At 34.3% G+C, this 15,449-nt stretch overlaps 1 protein-coding gene across 3 annotated transcripts in view; it reads right to left on the bottom strand.

Annotated features, from left to right (window-relative positions):
• Window positions 1-15,449, bottom strand: part of LOC121408284 (diacylglycerol O-acyltransferase 1-like) — a 36,732-nt gene that overhangs the window by 15,573 nt on the left and 5,710 nt on the right. Inside the window, exons 1-6 of one of the 3 annotated variants that reach the window (XM_041599692.1) lie at window positions 12,859-14,104; window positions 7,367-7,444; window positions 2,953-3,040; window positions 1,652-1,692; window positions 1,144-1,229; window positions 334-386 (exon numbers count right to left, since the gene is read on the bottom strand). In XM_041599692.1, coding sequence (XP_041455626.1) covers window positions 334-386; window positions 1,144-1,229; window positions 1,652-1,692; window positions 2,953-3,040; window positions 7,367-7,437 — 339 coding nt within the window. In that variant the 5' untranslated portion in view covers window positions 7,438-7,444; window positions 12,859-14,104. Of the gene's footprint in view, window positions 1-333; window positions 387-1,143; window positions 1,230-1,651; window positions 1,693-2,952; window positions 3,041-7,366; window positions 7,445-11,885; window positions 12,032-12,858; window positions 14,105-15,449 lie in introns of those variants that run through there. The other 2 variants (XM_041599693.1, XM_041599691.1) reach the window with 2 other exon arrangements.

Genomic DNA, 15,449 nt, shown 5'->3' with positions numbered 1-15,449 from the left:
GACAAAATACCATGCTTATTCTACAAGTAAATGAGAAATAGATCATTATCTGCCATATTCACTTGACATGTACAATGTTCATTCATGCATGTACACAAACATAAAACAAACAGGGGTATTAAGCTTGTTAGATTCAGTTTGAGTTTATTGAGTGATCGTTACCACAAGCAAAATTTTAGCTTTAATGCCCTAAAGAAATGAGTACTTTGCTATAAGTCGTCATGAATGCAAGTAGAAATGTCAGGACTCTCGAAGTGGAAATAATTTTTGTCTACTTAAAAATTCACACAATTAAAACCACCACTAAAATATGGTATATAGAGTGAACCATACCTTGGATATCAGTTTTTCAAGCCAAAAAGCATATAATATGAAGCCACTTAGAACTGCAATGAAAAAAGAAGAAAAATATTGATCAGTAAAACAACAACACATTAAAACCGATAAAATTCAATCTAATTCAATTCAATTTAATCTAGTGCGTCCACACTAATCTTAGTATTAATATAGTGCAATAATGAATTGAAAAAAACCTAAAACAATAGATATGCCTATACATGAGTTACACCATACATGGACTTATTTAGTCAAGGAAAGGTACAAATGCATCCTGTTTGCTTCACCAAACATAAAACAATCTCTGCAATAAATTACATTTTATAATGGAAAGTGATAAAGGAAGTTGATCATTTCCTGTTCTACCCCAGATGATTCCAAGTCACTACAATGCATTACAAAGCCTGAATATTGAATGAAATGAAATGACTTGTTCAAACAAGGTGAAGCTTGCATGTACATACATATGCACCTATCTGACAAATGTTTAAAAACACTTTTTTTTGTGAGTGCCAGAGTTAATTCAAAATCATTACACGTGTGACGTTCAGTACTGACTCTAAATTCAACTCATGGCCTCATACAGTGATTTAACTATTTAAAGATGTTTGACAGTACAAGTATCAAGGCTGTCTAATTCTATTTGGCAGGAGATTCAAAGTATGCTTCATATAGGTCTACTTGCACGAATACTTACAGTGAGAATTTTTCCTTGCATCAAATCCTACTGTATATTTAAAAGATACTGCAGAGGTATGTTGCTGAGCATTAAAGTGTCAAAGCGGAATGAGCTTCAATCTTACTTACTTATAAGGAGAGTGAGGTTTGGCCAGCTATATGGATCTTGCAGGAATATACTGACCCACATGATAGGGTCCATAATAATGCCATATCTACAATAAGAAAAATAATAATAAATAATCAATACAAATGAAAAGAAAGGAAAAAAAGGGAATCAAATAAAATTTACAAATTCAAGGTAGTACAAATGGGGGGGGGGGGGGATTATGAAAACATCAAGCAATCGGATTTGGTATCATTTTTGCTATTAAGATTTGTTTAATAGGTATATTTTGACCTTTTTGGGCATTGTTAACCATTACTTTTTGTGGAAAGGAAAATGCAGGGTTATTGGCCAAAAGGAAGACATCTATTAAAACACAATTTATGAATATCGTTGATTCTTGCATATTGTTAATTCTTGAATCTCTCTTTTTACAACTGTATTTAAATCAATATGACAACATCTTGTGTTTCAGCAAATTGATTCATAAAATTTCAATTTCAAATGGCATTTATTTAATCAATGACTTACTTGATCAGATTCTCAAGAACCAGTCTACTGGTAGACATACCCTAAATTTTGGAGAAAAGAAAATATTTAAAATTAGTCTTAGGTTTTTGACTCATTTCCTTTGTTTCACAATATTTAGACATTTGAAACCCCATTTATACAAAATGACTTTACAACGACTGAATGACTGTACTTATACTGTGTGAATGACCTTGTTGAGAGAAAGCATGATATACCTATAATTTGTCAACAATGGTAATTTGAAAGTGAAACTCCACTTTATCTGGGTTGATAATCTTCCTGGATTAGGGTGTAGTTTAGTGGTTATAGAGCTCAAGGTTTACATAACTGAACTAATTTCCCAAAAGTGAATGACTTGATGTTAAATGATGTCCTGCCCTGTGAAACATTGTTTACACTGCTAAAACCCGAAAATGTAACTAATTTTGGCCCAATTGAGAAATTCCATTGGAAGGTTTAAATACAGTGACTATTATCAAATGTCAATTTTATGAATTAAAATATGCACACTATTTCTCAGCATAATGTAAATGTTAAGTTTTTATATCTATGAAAAAATAAAAGCGAGCGAAGCAATGAAAACCATTCTAAGGGAAAAAAAGGGTATAAGTCTGCAACTTTACAGAATAAAGGAATATATAATCAACAATATGGCATTGTAATTGGATAGAAATTAAGAAATTGGAAAAAAGCCCCGCATAATGAAATTGTATCTCCCGACAAGAAGGCTTGATGAATCATGTCTTTGGTAAATATGAAATCATAGAAAATAACAGGAGCACATCAAACCTGTCCCTGATTTTCATTCCATTGTCTTCAAAATGTTATTAGGAAAATCAAAATGGCCATTATTCCTTTGATTGTTCAATTTATGGAATATCTGAAATATTTCAGGGGGCTTTACTTAATCAGGACACATTAAACAAACCTCTGTGATCAATTTTTTTTTTAATAAATTGTAACGTAGTATTTGATTGAACATTCCAAATATTGAATAATTGGCATAAGTTCTAAAAGCAAATTTTCAATCTATTTCACGCCTCCATGTAGAAATAAGAGTAAATTCAATTCCATATGATATTTGATGTCACATGAATTACCTACGTCTGCCAACAATCTTGCGGTAAAACAGAATTTTCATTTTGGTACTCCGAGAACTATGCTAAACGTCAAAGGTCATTTGACTTGTTTAAACCTTTGTATTTAATGCAAAGTGTGTATAGGATGGGTTGTAGTCAGATTGTAAACGATGCAGTTTAACCTGGTGACTTAAACATGTAAATTAATTATGATATACCTACCAATAAGACTATGCATAGATTGAGAAATCCTCTGTAATTGTTAAAACCACTTGAATGACTCAAAAGAGAATCTCTTGGCTTGTGGATTCTGTAGAATATTAAAAACGATAACAATGCATGATGTAAAGAGGAGGGGGAGGTAAACATAAAAAAAAAAGAAAATCTTAATAGAACAAAAGAAAAATGGTGGGATTATTCTACTTTTGCATTCCCCAAGGAATTTAATATCACCATATTGTTCAAAACTACAAATTCTATTCAATTCAAGTAAATACTTAAATTGTAAATCAAATTATAACAACAACCCCAAAACTTTAATTACAAACTGATATGTGCTACAATTATCAAATGAATGAAATAGAAATTTGCTTCAATTTAAGTCAAGTGAATATGGATTTGAATTATTATGATAATCAGATTACAATTTACAAACAATTTAATGCTAACAATGTAAACAAGGTAATTCAATATGAAATATGATCTTTTGACCCCTAGGAGACCTTTCACCTTATCATCCTCAAGAACACATGTGTGGTTATTAACCAATGTTTATTTGTACCAAGTATTTTTGATGCAGCTATAAATAAATGACAGCAAGTTGAAAAAAAGATGGACAGGACCTTATATATTTGACCATTTGACCCCTAGATGACCTTTGACCCCTTCATCCTTAACAACACACATGTAATTACCAAAGGATTACATGTATTTGTACCCAAGTGTGAACATAACTGATGCAAAAATAAAGAAATGAGAGCAATTTGAACAAAATGTTACATGTTTGTTTTGCGCAAGAGCTTTGTTACTACAAGACTAACAGGAAAAGTGATTGCTAGGTCATTTCACTTGAAAACAAGGTGGTTTGGGAACGAGTCTCACCTGATTTCGCGATCTATAAAATATGCAATATGATCTTAAATGATCCCATCACTCTCATAAGCTCACCTAGGGTTGCAAAATTCCCAGGAATTTTCGCGGTGGAAACTTTCCATGGGAATAAATGGGAATTTATTGGGAATTTTCGGGAATTTTCAAGAAGTGTTGGGAATTTTCAAAAAGTTGCAATTTTCTGATATTCATATGCAGGAATTGAAAGGATTGCCCTTACAGATGATGCTTGATTGTGCTTTGTCAGCAAGTTTCAAGCAAAATATAATGCTAAGAAAGTCAGACAAGGCAGAATTTCAATGAATTTCATGTACATGTAAAAGTTGATTTACTGTATAACTGGTTAAATGGCTGTACATGTATAATGCAAATGCTTTACACATACATTGTTCATGGATTGCTGCCTCTTGGACATTCTTATCTTTTTGCAGATGAGGATCATTATTAATAATATTATTATATTATTGTTGATATTAGCATTATATCAATATTATTATATTATCATTACTTAATTTCTCATTTATTTCTGCATAATTTCTTGTGTGAAGTCCCACTTGTGGATCAAAGTTTCAATAAGAGTCTGTGCATGCAGACTACATGTAGGGGGCAATGTTCTCTTAACATGTTATTATACAGTGCATATCAAAAAAAAGTTTACACTTTGAAAAAGTTATTGAAGCTACATGTATTGCTTCAAGCACCTCTGTGCTTATAATAGCTGCCCCCTGTATTTTACCGAACTATATCACATGCTTAGGTATGATTTAATTATCAGTCTTGTTTGTATTATTTACAACGTATCTTTTAAATTGTCACATTTAATTTGTATTCATTCAATTATGTGAACATGTTAATTTATCATTGATTTCTGAATAAAATGCAGAAACTCCTGCAAAAAAAAAGCCCTGGGAATTAAAAAATATACAACATGCGGGTAATTTTTTCACATATAATCTTGGGTTTGGGTCTCATCTATCCAATGAAAGTAAAAGTTATGTCAGAATGTTACACTTGAGTGAGCACTGTCCATTTCTATAAAGCTCGCAGAAATCTGTTTGCGCAGAAATGCTCGTTTTCATGCTGTGTCAAGGGGAAAGGGCGAAACCAAACTTACACTACGAAAAATTTATCATACATTTCCCTTGCACTTTTAGGCAATTGGAATAAAACGGATAACTTCAAGCATTTTGTGACAATTTTGCCACCCAAATTGAAATTTCAACACTTACATGTAATAAGCACAACCCTTTCCCTATTTCTGCCAGCTGGATCTGAGGACATAACTGAATCTGAACAAAAGTTTATATCAGACATCTCCAGCATTTTTTTACTCAGTTTTTATCATTGAAAGTTGGTTTACATTTCATTCTTCATTTAATACTTGTTTCTCCACACTTTTCCCAAGCTTAGAAATGATTAACAAAATGAAAATCAAGCTTAAGCCATTCCATGCAAATCACAGCTCAATGTAAAGCAAATATCGTCACGATTGCCTCGGTGTGTGGGGGAGTGGGGTGGGGCGAAATGCACTCTTCGAAGTGTTTTGGGGCAAGGAAACAAGTCAAACAATGTAGAAGATATCTTCAAATCAATTTTACTAGCTAAATTCCATGTGTTCTTCATGATTAAGGTCTACTTTTATTCGCATAACTATTTCAAATTTCTGTGCAAATCATTTTTCACTAAATTTTCAAAAGTAAGTGGTGCTCACTCGAGCGGAAATATCTTTCGACAGTTATATCGTCATTTGCTTTAATGGACCTGTACCAGTGTTAAATGTGGAACAATCTTCAGGATATTACAAATGTATAATTGTACAGTATTTTTTCAAAGTGTAGTGATCACTTTTTTTTGATACGCACTGTATAATGGCAGGTTCTCACATAAAGAACATTGACATTTAAAGAAAAATGGAAAAAAAAGTGTGATGCATAGTTTTATTTTTTCATGTTGAATTGAAAAGCTTCATTTCGTAAATAATGCTCCATCATGTTACTGGATGCATATACATGTACTATAATGAATTGATATACAGTTTGATGAATATTTTATACCCTGGGCAATTTAAAGAATGAAGAATAGTATAAATACAAATGGAAAGTATGATATCTGACAATATCAATTTATAATTTTGTATTTGAGAACAGAATTTATCACTTTTTGTGAAAAAATGAAAATTCCCAAAATTCCAGACAGTTGAAAATTCCCTAAACTTTCCATGGAAATTTTCCAAAATTTCTGGAAAGTTTCCAGCCCCCTGCAACCCTAAGCTCACCCAAGGATCATAATGTACCAAGTATTAAACATCATTGATGCAGAAATAAAAAAATGAAAGCAAGTTAAACAAAAACTTTAACAATTTTGTAACAGACCAACAGGAAAAGTAATCACTCGGCCTCTGCCGAGCTTCGTTCAGGCAAGACAAAAAAAATTACCATTGCAAATGAAAAAAAAAAAATAAACATGAACATGTACTGACATAGTTGTTTCCAAGCACAAGTTCAAATTAACTTTTTCTTTAATATTGAAACCAGAGAAGAAAATTACAAGTTTCTATTGGGCAATTTCCCTGTTCCTATTCATTTCTACGGTAATTGTGAAGTGATTCGTGATGTACAGTATCAAGTCCAATAGAATCAATAGGGGATATTTTGAAAGGTGTAAATCATTACCAGCACCATGTTTATTTGCTTACTTGCTTTTACTTTTTACTTTAATATGCCAAGACTAAAATTGAATTCATTGGAAGACTTTTACATTCTATTTTAAGTCGACAGATCAACTTGACCACAAATTGTGCAATAATCTTTAAAATTGTACTGGTAATCCTACAATCAGTGGAATAGACAAACTTAAACAAAGTACAAAGTCCAAGACAAACAATTCTAACAAAATCAATCTATATCTTTAAATCAAAATGGGGTCTCACATGTTTGAGGTGCTTACTACTAAGTGAATGTTGAACTAAAAAAAAAATAGACAAAGGACTAGCAAGTATCGTGCATGTGGGGGGGGGGGGGGGGCTACCTGGATTTCCCACTGTTATGAACTTTACAATTCTTGTTCCGATCAGCAAAGATAAGGCAAAGGGAGGTTTTAACAACATGAATTACCACAAAATATTAGTTTTTATGAATTTTCATTATTAAAGTTCGATTTCTGTGCAAACTGTTGCTCAATAACCCAAGGTTACAGTACGTCAAGAATGCCAAATATGACCAAACTGTCCGAGTGGACAAAGTAGTACTGTGTTGGATCAGGAGTTAGAATGCATTAATCACCGTATAAATAAATAATAATAGTACACTGTACTACAATTCATAATAGACGCATAACACCTCTTTTTGCATTTATAAGGAAAGCAGGGAATATGGTTAGAAAAAGAATTAAGAATCAAACATTAAATATACATTATAAACATCAAAGAAAATTAAAACATAGCTTGTTAAACATTCTGAAAGAGGTGGGTTTTCAATTGTACTTTGAATTGCCAAGGCAAGAGGGTGTACATAGATGTTTCACTTACGGGACGTCTGGTCTCGATACAGAGTCATCTTGAGTTGATGAAGAGAAGGATGTTTTACTTTTTTCAGCCATTTTCAACCTGGGTCAGAAGAAGAAGTGCGTAAATCTTGGGCTCAAAGTAACTCAATAAATAGTTCTTGTATTGTTTAATGCATGTCACATACCGGTAATAATCATAACGTCTCTATGCGCTTCTAAAGGACTTAAATATTATTACCCTGGCTTTAGCTTGGCAGCCGTAATCATTTAAAACGCACATGCATTTCAAGTCCTTAGTAAAGTCCCTTAATTCCAGCCAGGTACCCATCATGGTAGACCCAACTCTCTCATTTGACTAAAAAAAAGTTATTTTGTTTTTCCTCAATTTTTTTTCTGTGTGTTGTAAACAAGTGAAATGATATTTCTCTAGAATTTTAAGGCATAAGGTGGACTACACGCACTTAATTTTTTCATACGGGTTCAATCTTGTAATTACATGTGATGTCTACTGCTTGGTTTTTGGAGAAGACACTTTTGGAAAGAAATTGATAAATTTGATAACACTCAGGATGTCATGGAATGTGTACTGTCTAAAAAAATAATTGGATGTTGCCAAATTAAAATTTGTTCTATATTCAAGTGTTCTTATACAGTGCATATAAAAAAAACGGGACAGTTTTGAAGTCTATAAAAAATTTGTTTAAAAACCCCCGCACATGTTGCTAATAAACCACTAGAGAGGAAGCAACATTTCTCTTAAAATATCTTTGATATGAATGTAGTGCTCTCATCATGAGCTTTATTTCCACAACAAATGCAATGTTTATCATTATCAGCAGAGAAAATTAAAGGAAGATTATAGGAAGATAGTATACCCAAAATTGTCACACAGATGTCACAACTCCACCATTTTACTGGCCCAATTCCAAATGCATGGCCCCCCCCCAAAAAAAAAAATGCCAAGCCAGATCATCTAATGTGGTAAATTTTTAGTCTAAAAGTGTTGATCTTGCCAATTCAAAATTCTTCTTTCCTCAAGATTTATTTCAATAGTGCCCAATCCTGTAGCTTACCATCATGGAATAATTTGCTCTTAAATTTAAGAATTATACAATCACTGGAGACCTTCAAATCCAAACTGAAATCTTATCTTTTCTAACAGTATTAGTTATTGGCACTTTGACACTCATCCAAACTTTCTCATTCTTTCTTTTCTTGTGTGCCTCGGAATAGAATATTTCTAGATAGATGCCTATTATTATTATGGTTACACTTCGTATTTCCGAAGCTTCGTAATTCGAAGGTTCTTTATTCCGAAGGTTCGTAATTCCGAAACACGTAAATTGCCTATACCTCGATGTTCGTTAATCCGAAAACGAAAAAGGGTTCGTTAATCCGAACATTTGTGGCGTAATTCCGACGATTCGTTATTCCGAAGGTTCGATAATCCGAAAACGAAATAAGGTTCGTTGTTCCGAAGGTTCATTAATCCGAAAACGAAATAAGGTTCGTTGTTCCGAAGGTTCGTTAATCCGAAAACGAAAAAAGGTTCGTTATTCGAAGGTTCGTTGATCCGAAAACGAAATAAGGTTCGTTTTTCCGAAGGTTCGTTAATCCGAAAACGAAATAAGGTTCGTTAATCCGAAAACAAAATAAGGTTCGTTTTTCCGAAGGTTCGTTAATCCGAAAACGAAATAAGGTTCGTTAATCCGAAAACAAAATAAGGTTCGTTAATCCGAAAACAAATAAGGTTCGTTAATCCGAAAAATGAAAACCGGGAAAGCAGAGGCAGAGGCAAGGGGAGGGGGGCGGGGGACACTGTTGCCGTTCAATTATCATATGAGGATGGGAAGGCAAGGGCCTTCCGAACGAATTTTCGTTGGGGGTAAAGCCAAAAAATGAAACTCATACGTCAAAATTGGGACTGTGGTGATATTTTCACTTTAAGATTATCATCTGCTTGAAGTCATTGCATGTTTGATAGTGATTAAGTAGAGAATAACTTTTTGAAGTGACTTCTTATTATGGCAAAATGTATATTTAGGCTTTATATTTCGGGAGAGAGTATAATGAGCGAGCGGCTTGGTAAAACAAATTCAAAGGTGAAGTTGTATAACGTTTTTTGTGGTCAGTTATTCTTAAAATGGCATTATTGCGAGGTGTTGCGACCGTGAATCACAAGCTAAACTTTAGGTTATTTCAATAAAAAACGAAAATTAGTTTTAAAAATCCGAGCAGATTTCTGCTGTCATTAAAAAGATGTGCATCTCACTAAAGAATTAACACGAGCGCAAAACGCGAGCTTAAACATACTGACCAGAAAAGGAACCTGTTAAAGAAAGCATTTAGTGACCTCTTTAGGATGCATATTTCACCAATCGAATGAGAGTGCGAAGCGCAAGCTGAAAATTTTCAATATTCCAGCCTGAAAACTTAACTTGTATACTTTAAAAAGAGTATTTTATTTCGAAAAAACATGAAAAACGGCATATTTATTTTTGAAAAAGGAACTTTCCCATTTTGGAAAATATTAATTCCCCTGTTTTTTATTCCATTTTTGATGCCCCCTGCCTCCCTCCCGGCGGATCCAACTTTCGTCAAATAGAGGGGGGGGGGGATTTTTTTTAGCCATATTTTCCTTGATCGGCAGTTTAAAGTTTATTTTGGTTTGTTTCTTTGAAAGGGTAGTCCTAACAGTCATTAATTAGCTTTATCCTTATAAAATAAAGTAAATATGTAATAACATGATAAACCCTTTTTAAATAATGCGAGCGCGAGCTATATTTTTGTTAATATGATGGGCAATATGTTTGTGATCTTCAAAGCGAGATGCCTATGTAACTAAATTTAGATAATAACTGCTAGCAAGAAGCGCGAACAGAATTTTTAAATATATAAGCTCTGATCTGATCTAAAGGGGACATTTTAAGAACTTTTTGCAGTTAGCCATGAAGACGATGCGTGTTTTAGCCAATGGCGGCGGAACGTTTTTTTTTGGGGGGGGGGGGGCAAAGTAAAAAAAGGGGCCAATAGGGGCAATTTGGTGCAAACGGATATTTTCACCATTAGATTATCATCCAAGAATGCTATAGAATGTCCAGTTTTCAGGTTGGAAAATCGGAAAAAATTTGGCTCACGTTTCTCGCTCGCATCAAGTATTGTTTATTGAGGAACTCATTCTATTCCTGGTTACAAAAAAGAAGTATGAAATGTCCAGTTTTCAGGTTGGAATATCACAAATTTTAAGCTTGCGGTTCGCGCTCTCATTATATAGTTCGTGAGATATATATTCTATTCATGAGTCACTAAATGCAGTCCTTAAAATATTACTTTCTGAAGCCTGTTGCATAAAACTTTTTACCTGAGAAAACTCTGGTAAAAACTGAAAACTAAGGTTAGTCTGATTTCCGCCAATTACTTTAGCACAGGGCAAAAACTCCTGTAAAAACAACCTGAGTTTTCTCAGGTAAAAAGTTTCATGCAACGGGCCCCAGGTCAGTATATAAACAAATTACAACTCGCCCTCGCATTAATTCTTTAGAAAGATACACATCTTTCTCATGATTACAAAAAATGCTCCGAATGCTCACTTCACGTCTTGTTACATGAAATGTCTACTAGTTTCAGCTTGCGATTCGCGCTTTCAACATCTCACATGGATCATTATTAGTATTATTTTTATTACCAGCAGAAGCTGTTATTAAAAATGACATCCCCTCCAATACAAATCCTATTATCTAGAGGTTGCTCGCACGCTTCCAACACACTTGATCCCCTGCATCTTTAATTAAGCCATTTGCTTATAGGCATCAATTGCTCAGATAAAATCGAAATTAGCCTATGCTTGATCAGGGCGCCATTCTTAATGAAATACATGCTTTGGCCCCAACACACATCATCGATCGTTATTACTATCATTGCATAATATCGTGTAATCTTGTAATGACAACATCGTTTTTGTTACCAAAATGAATTATTTTCATTTTCGGAAATACGAACCATATTTAATTTTCGGATTAACGAACCTTATTTCGTTTTCGGATTAACGAATCTTATTTCGTTTTCGGATTAACGAACCTTCGGAATTATGAACCTTATTTCGTTTTCGGATTAACGAACCTTCGGAATTACGAACCTTATTTTGTTTTCGGATTAACGAACCTTCGGAATTACGAACCTTATTTCGTTTTCGGATTAACGAACCTTCGGAATTACGAACCTTATTTCATTTTCGGATTAACGAACCTTCGGAATTACGAACCTTATTTCGTTTTCGGATTGACGAACCTTCGGAATTACGAACCTTCGGAAATACGAACCTTCGGAAATACGAACCTTCGGAATAACCGAACCTTCGGAATTACGAAGCTTCGGAATTACGAATGTATGCGATTATTCTTATCATTATAGATTTGACAATATGACGGGGGACCTAAAGCCGCACAATTCGTTTACAAATGATAAATATTATCTTTCACTTTTGCGGTACAGATCTATATTGTAAACATCCTTAACCAAGATGAAAATATCACAAAACTCACTATACAATATAAGAAAATCCTGCCATGTTTCACGAACACCTCTTGATCTTGCCACCCAATGTAGACGGGGTCCTAAAGCTACACACTCGATTTATTATGCAAAGAAATAGTATTTTCTGTGCCTCAATTTCTAAAATATGTTCATATTATTCATATTATAGGACAATATAAAATTAATGTGAATATGACTCCAAAATTCCAAATAGTTGCTGTTAATTCTGCATTTAGTGATTTATTGCAGCCTCCGTAGAAAAATAGGAATCGTTCGACACTGGGCGTTGTGGCGTGCGCCTGTAATCCAAGCTGTGGGGAAGTTACAAATTGATGCAGAGGTTCGAGCCCTGGTCACGTCTTTCGGATGGTGACGTTAAAGGTCGGTCCCAGACGTAAATAATCATATCTGATCGATACACGTCTGACAAAACTAAAATACACACACACTCAGACCCTCCTCAGTCAGTTCCACACACAAAGTGCGCATCTTGCCATTGAAATTGGATGCGCAATGAGAGGTGCATACAATGTAGCTTTAGGACCCTTACCAAAGATACTACAACGCCAGGGAAGATTGGACAGTACATAGAGCGTGCAAAGAAATGCTTGAGAAGAGAGCCCTTTAGCGCTGAGTAAGTAACAACCTTTTTTTTTTTACATTTGCGTATCACGATATGGTTGTGTACAAACATATGAGAGAAATGGTGAAGGGTGAAGGAATAGACTATTTTTATATTCATAATTCATAACATTAGGGTTACCAAAAGGTCGGCCGATCCAATGAGCAAAAAGCCTATGGGCAAATGAAAAGCCAATTGCAAGTGCGTAAATCGTGCGCATTGCCACCCATCGTCTGTTCTCGATGGCAAAAATGAGCATTGAAATGCTTTTCCTCAGCAAATTAGTTCATCTTAGTTACAAATTTTAGGCTCGTTGTTGTCTATATTAAATTTGACTAATGTGGGATGAAGTGTCTTACCTTCATGTGGTATCGAAAGTGACGTTTGGAGGTTAAATCCACGAGAAATCCACGATTATCGTCGCGTGTATTCGCTATGGAGAAAAATGCGTGCGATCGCATGCATTATTGCAAGCTCGAGATGGCGCTGTTGAACATGGTCTAGAAATTCATAAAAAATAAACGAAAATCCTTTGAGTAGGCTCACAATAAAATCATGAAAAATATGGTTTATGACTAAAACGGTAGTTCTCTTGCCCACACATATCATACTTGTTGTTGCGTAAGAAATCCTTTTTTCATTACAAAAATATAGCAATAAATGTTTTAAAAATTATGTTTTACACATGGAATATTTTGGAAACATCTATATTAGAAGAAAAATGCTTTTTTTGAATGAATTCAAATTAAAATGAAGTTTATACATGCCTGCACTTTTTCCTACTACTCAAAAAACTAAATGGGCCGTCAATCAACGTTGGTTACCTCGGCAAGTAGGCGTGGTCTATCGTGAAGTTCGTTGGTGACTTGTAGACTTGACTCAGCCGCCGAATTTAATTCATTCTCCGCGCACGTCCAACTGCAACTTGTGCACTTATCATCACTGCTAGTGTTTGCCGCACTGAGGACAGATGAAACAATTCAGATAGAGTTGCGCGTGTACAATGAGTGAAACAGCGCGATCGTTTCATGATCGAATGAATTAGTGTGCCTGTCGAGATAAAATTCATCTGCCATGTTATTTTCTTCCATGTTTTATACAACTGCAATTGATTTGTTATATTATTTTCTTTGATATTTTCCTGTATATGTATGTATGAATGTTATTTGAAGTGAATTTATTATGCTGGTGTCCTTGCCATTGAGGACATATGAAGATGAAACAATACTGATAGAGTTGTGGGTATACAAAGAGTGGAACAGCGCGATTGTTTTATGGTCGAATGAACAGTGTGCCTGTCGAGATAGAATTTAGCTGTCATGTTATTTTCTCTGATGTTTTTATACAACTGCAATTCATTTTTTATATTATTTTCTGTGCTGTTTTCCTGTTTATGTTTGAATTTTATTTTAAGTGAATTAATGATATAAAGATTAATCGAAAACAAAGCAAATAATTATCGGTTTCATTGTATTCGTGATGAACAAGTTAAGGTATAAAAAATGATGCTTGTTTTTTTTTATTTAAAGGACTTTAAGTTAATTGGAATTGAAAAGGACGTTTAGTGTTTCCTATTAAGTGCACTTTATTTTTTTTTTTTCATTTCACATTCTCGGGATGCGAACCTCCATTATTAATAAACAAAAATATTTAAAAAATAAAGACTCGCAAAAATTTTAGTACTATAGTGCAACGGTGATTTGTTGATTTTTTTGTTTCATTTACTCAGAGGTACGACAGACAAATACCCAGTGTAGATCAAAATTTTGCTAATGGGGGTGGCTACAATTTTTTCTCCCGATCGGCGCCGTTAAAAAACCGATTTTTTTTTCTTTAACAAACAGCATGATATACCTTTCTTTTTATTTTTCGCACCGCCAGTAGGAGGGGGTGCCGCCGCCCATAATTGGGTCCGGCACCTGGATCTGCCTATGGAATGGATGAGGAATAAGGAAAGGGGAGAAAAATAAAGGTGCCCCCTCCCGTAATATATCAAATATTTGTTAGTGGATTTTGTCGTTCATTCTCAAGTGAGGACTTATTTTTCAACTTTTGATGATTTTTTTCCTAGCAAATTTCACCTATTAAAGGGGGGGGGGGGTCTAGTATACTAGGTCTTGTTTATTTTTTTGTATTGAATGCCTCAACTTTTGAAAATCCTGGATCAGCCCCTGTCAAGGTGTATATAGATGAAAATAAACTTGAATAGGGCTCCATCACATTAATGATTTTCAAAATTAGCCATTTCCTATTTTCCCCGTTTAACATGCACTGTGAGGTGAATAATTCAAATGCTTTCACAATCGCTACCAAAGAAGGGATCAGGGGGCCGGTCACCCCCCACCCCGTTGGCCAAAAAATTAAGAAAGGAAGAAGAAACAGAAGGAAAAGAGAGGGGAAAAGGAAGAGGGGAATGGGAGGGAGAAAAGTGAATAAAATTAGGGAGGGGATAGACTTTGATGATTTAAAAAAAAAACATGCAAAATTGACATTTTCGCTCGCGCTTCGCACTCGCATTGCTCATTTTCGATGAGTACATATTGCTCAATAGCTGATATATATCAGCTTGACATTTCAAGCTTTGCAGTCAAAATACAAAACATATACTCTACAGTCAGCTATAGAACATTGAACTTTCATTATTATTTTTTTTTTTATACCTCGGTCACATTTGCTTGTACGGCGGCGTGCGGAAAGTCGAAACAGCCATTTCATTCTTTTTTATTGAAACCACCAATATTTAGCTGGCACACACAAAAAATGTTTAATACAACTGTTTTCTACTCGCCTTAGAAAAAAATGTGACCGAGGTATCACGAATCAATAAAAAAGTGCTTTGTAAAATATTTGTCTTATGATCTGAGTATCAACATTTTTAGCTCACGCTGTGCCCTAGAGCATTATTTCATTTGTGGACTACCTACACTCTTCATGAAGGCCCTATTTCATA

Source organism: Lytechinus variegatus, chromosome 2 (genome assembly GCF_018143015.1).
Source record: "Lytechinus variegatus isolate NC3 chromosome 2, Lvar_3.0, whole genome shotgun sequence".
Taxonomy (NCBI): domain Eukaryota; kingdom Metazoa; phylum Echinodermata; class Echinoidea; order Temnopleuroida; family Toxopneustidae; genus Lytechinus; species Lytechinus variegatus.
This window is presented reverse-complemented; position numbering and strand designations above follow the sequence as displayed.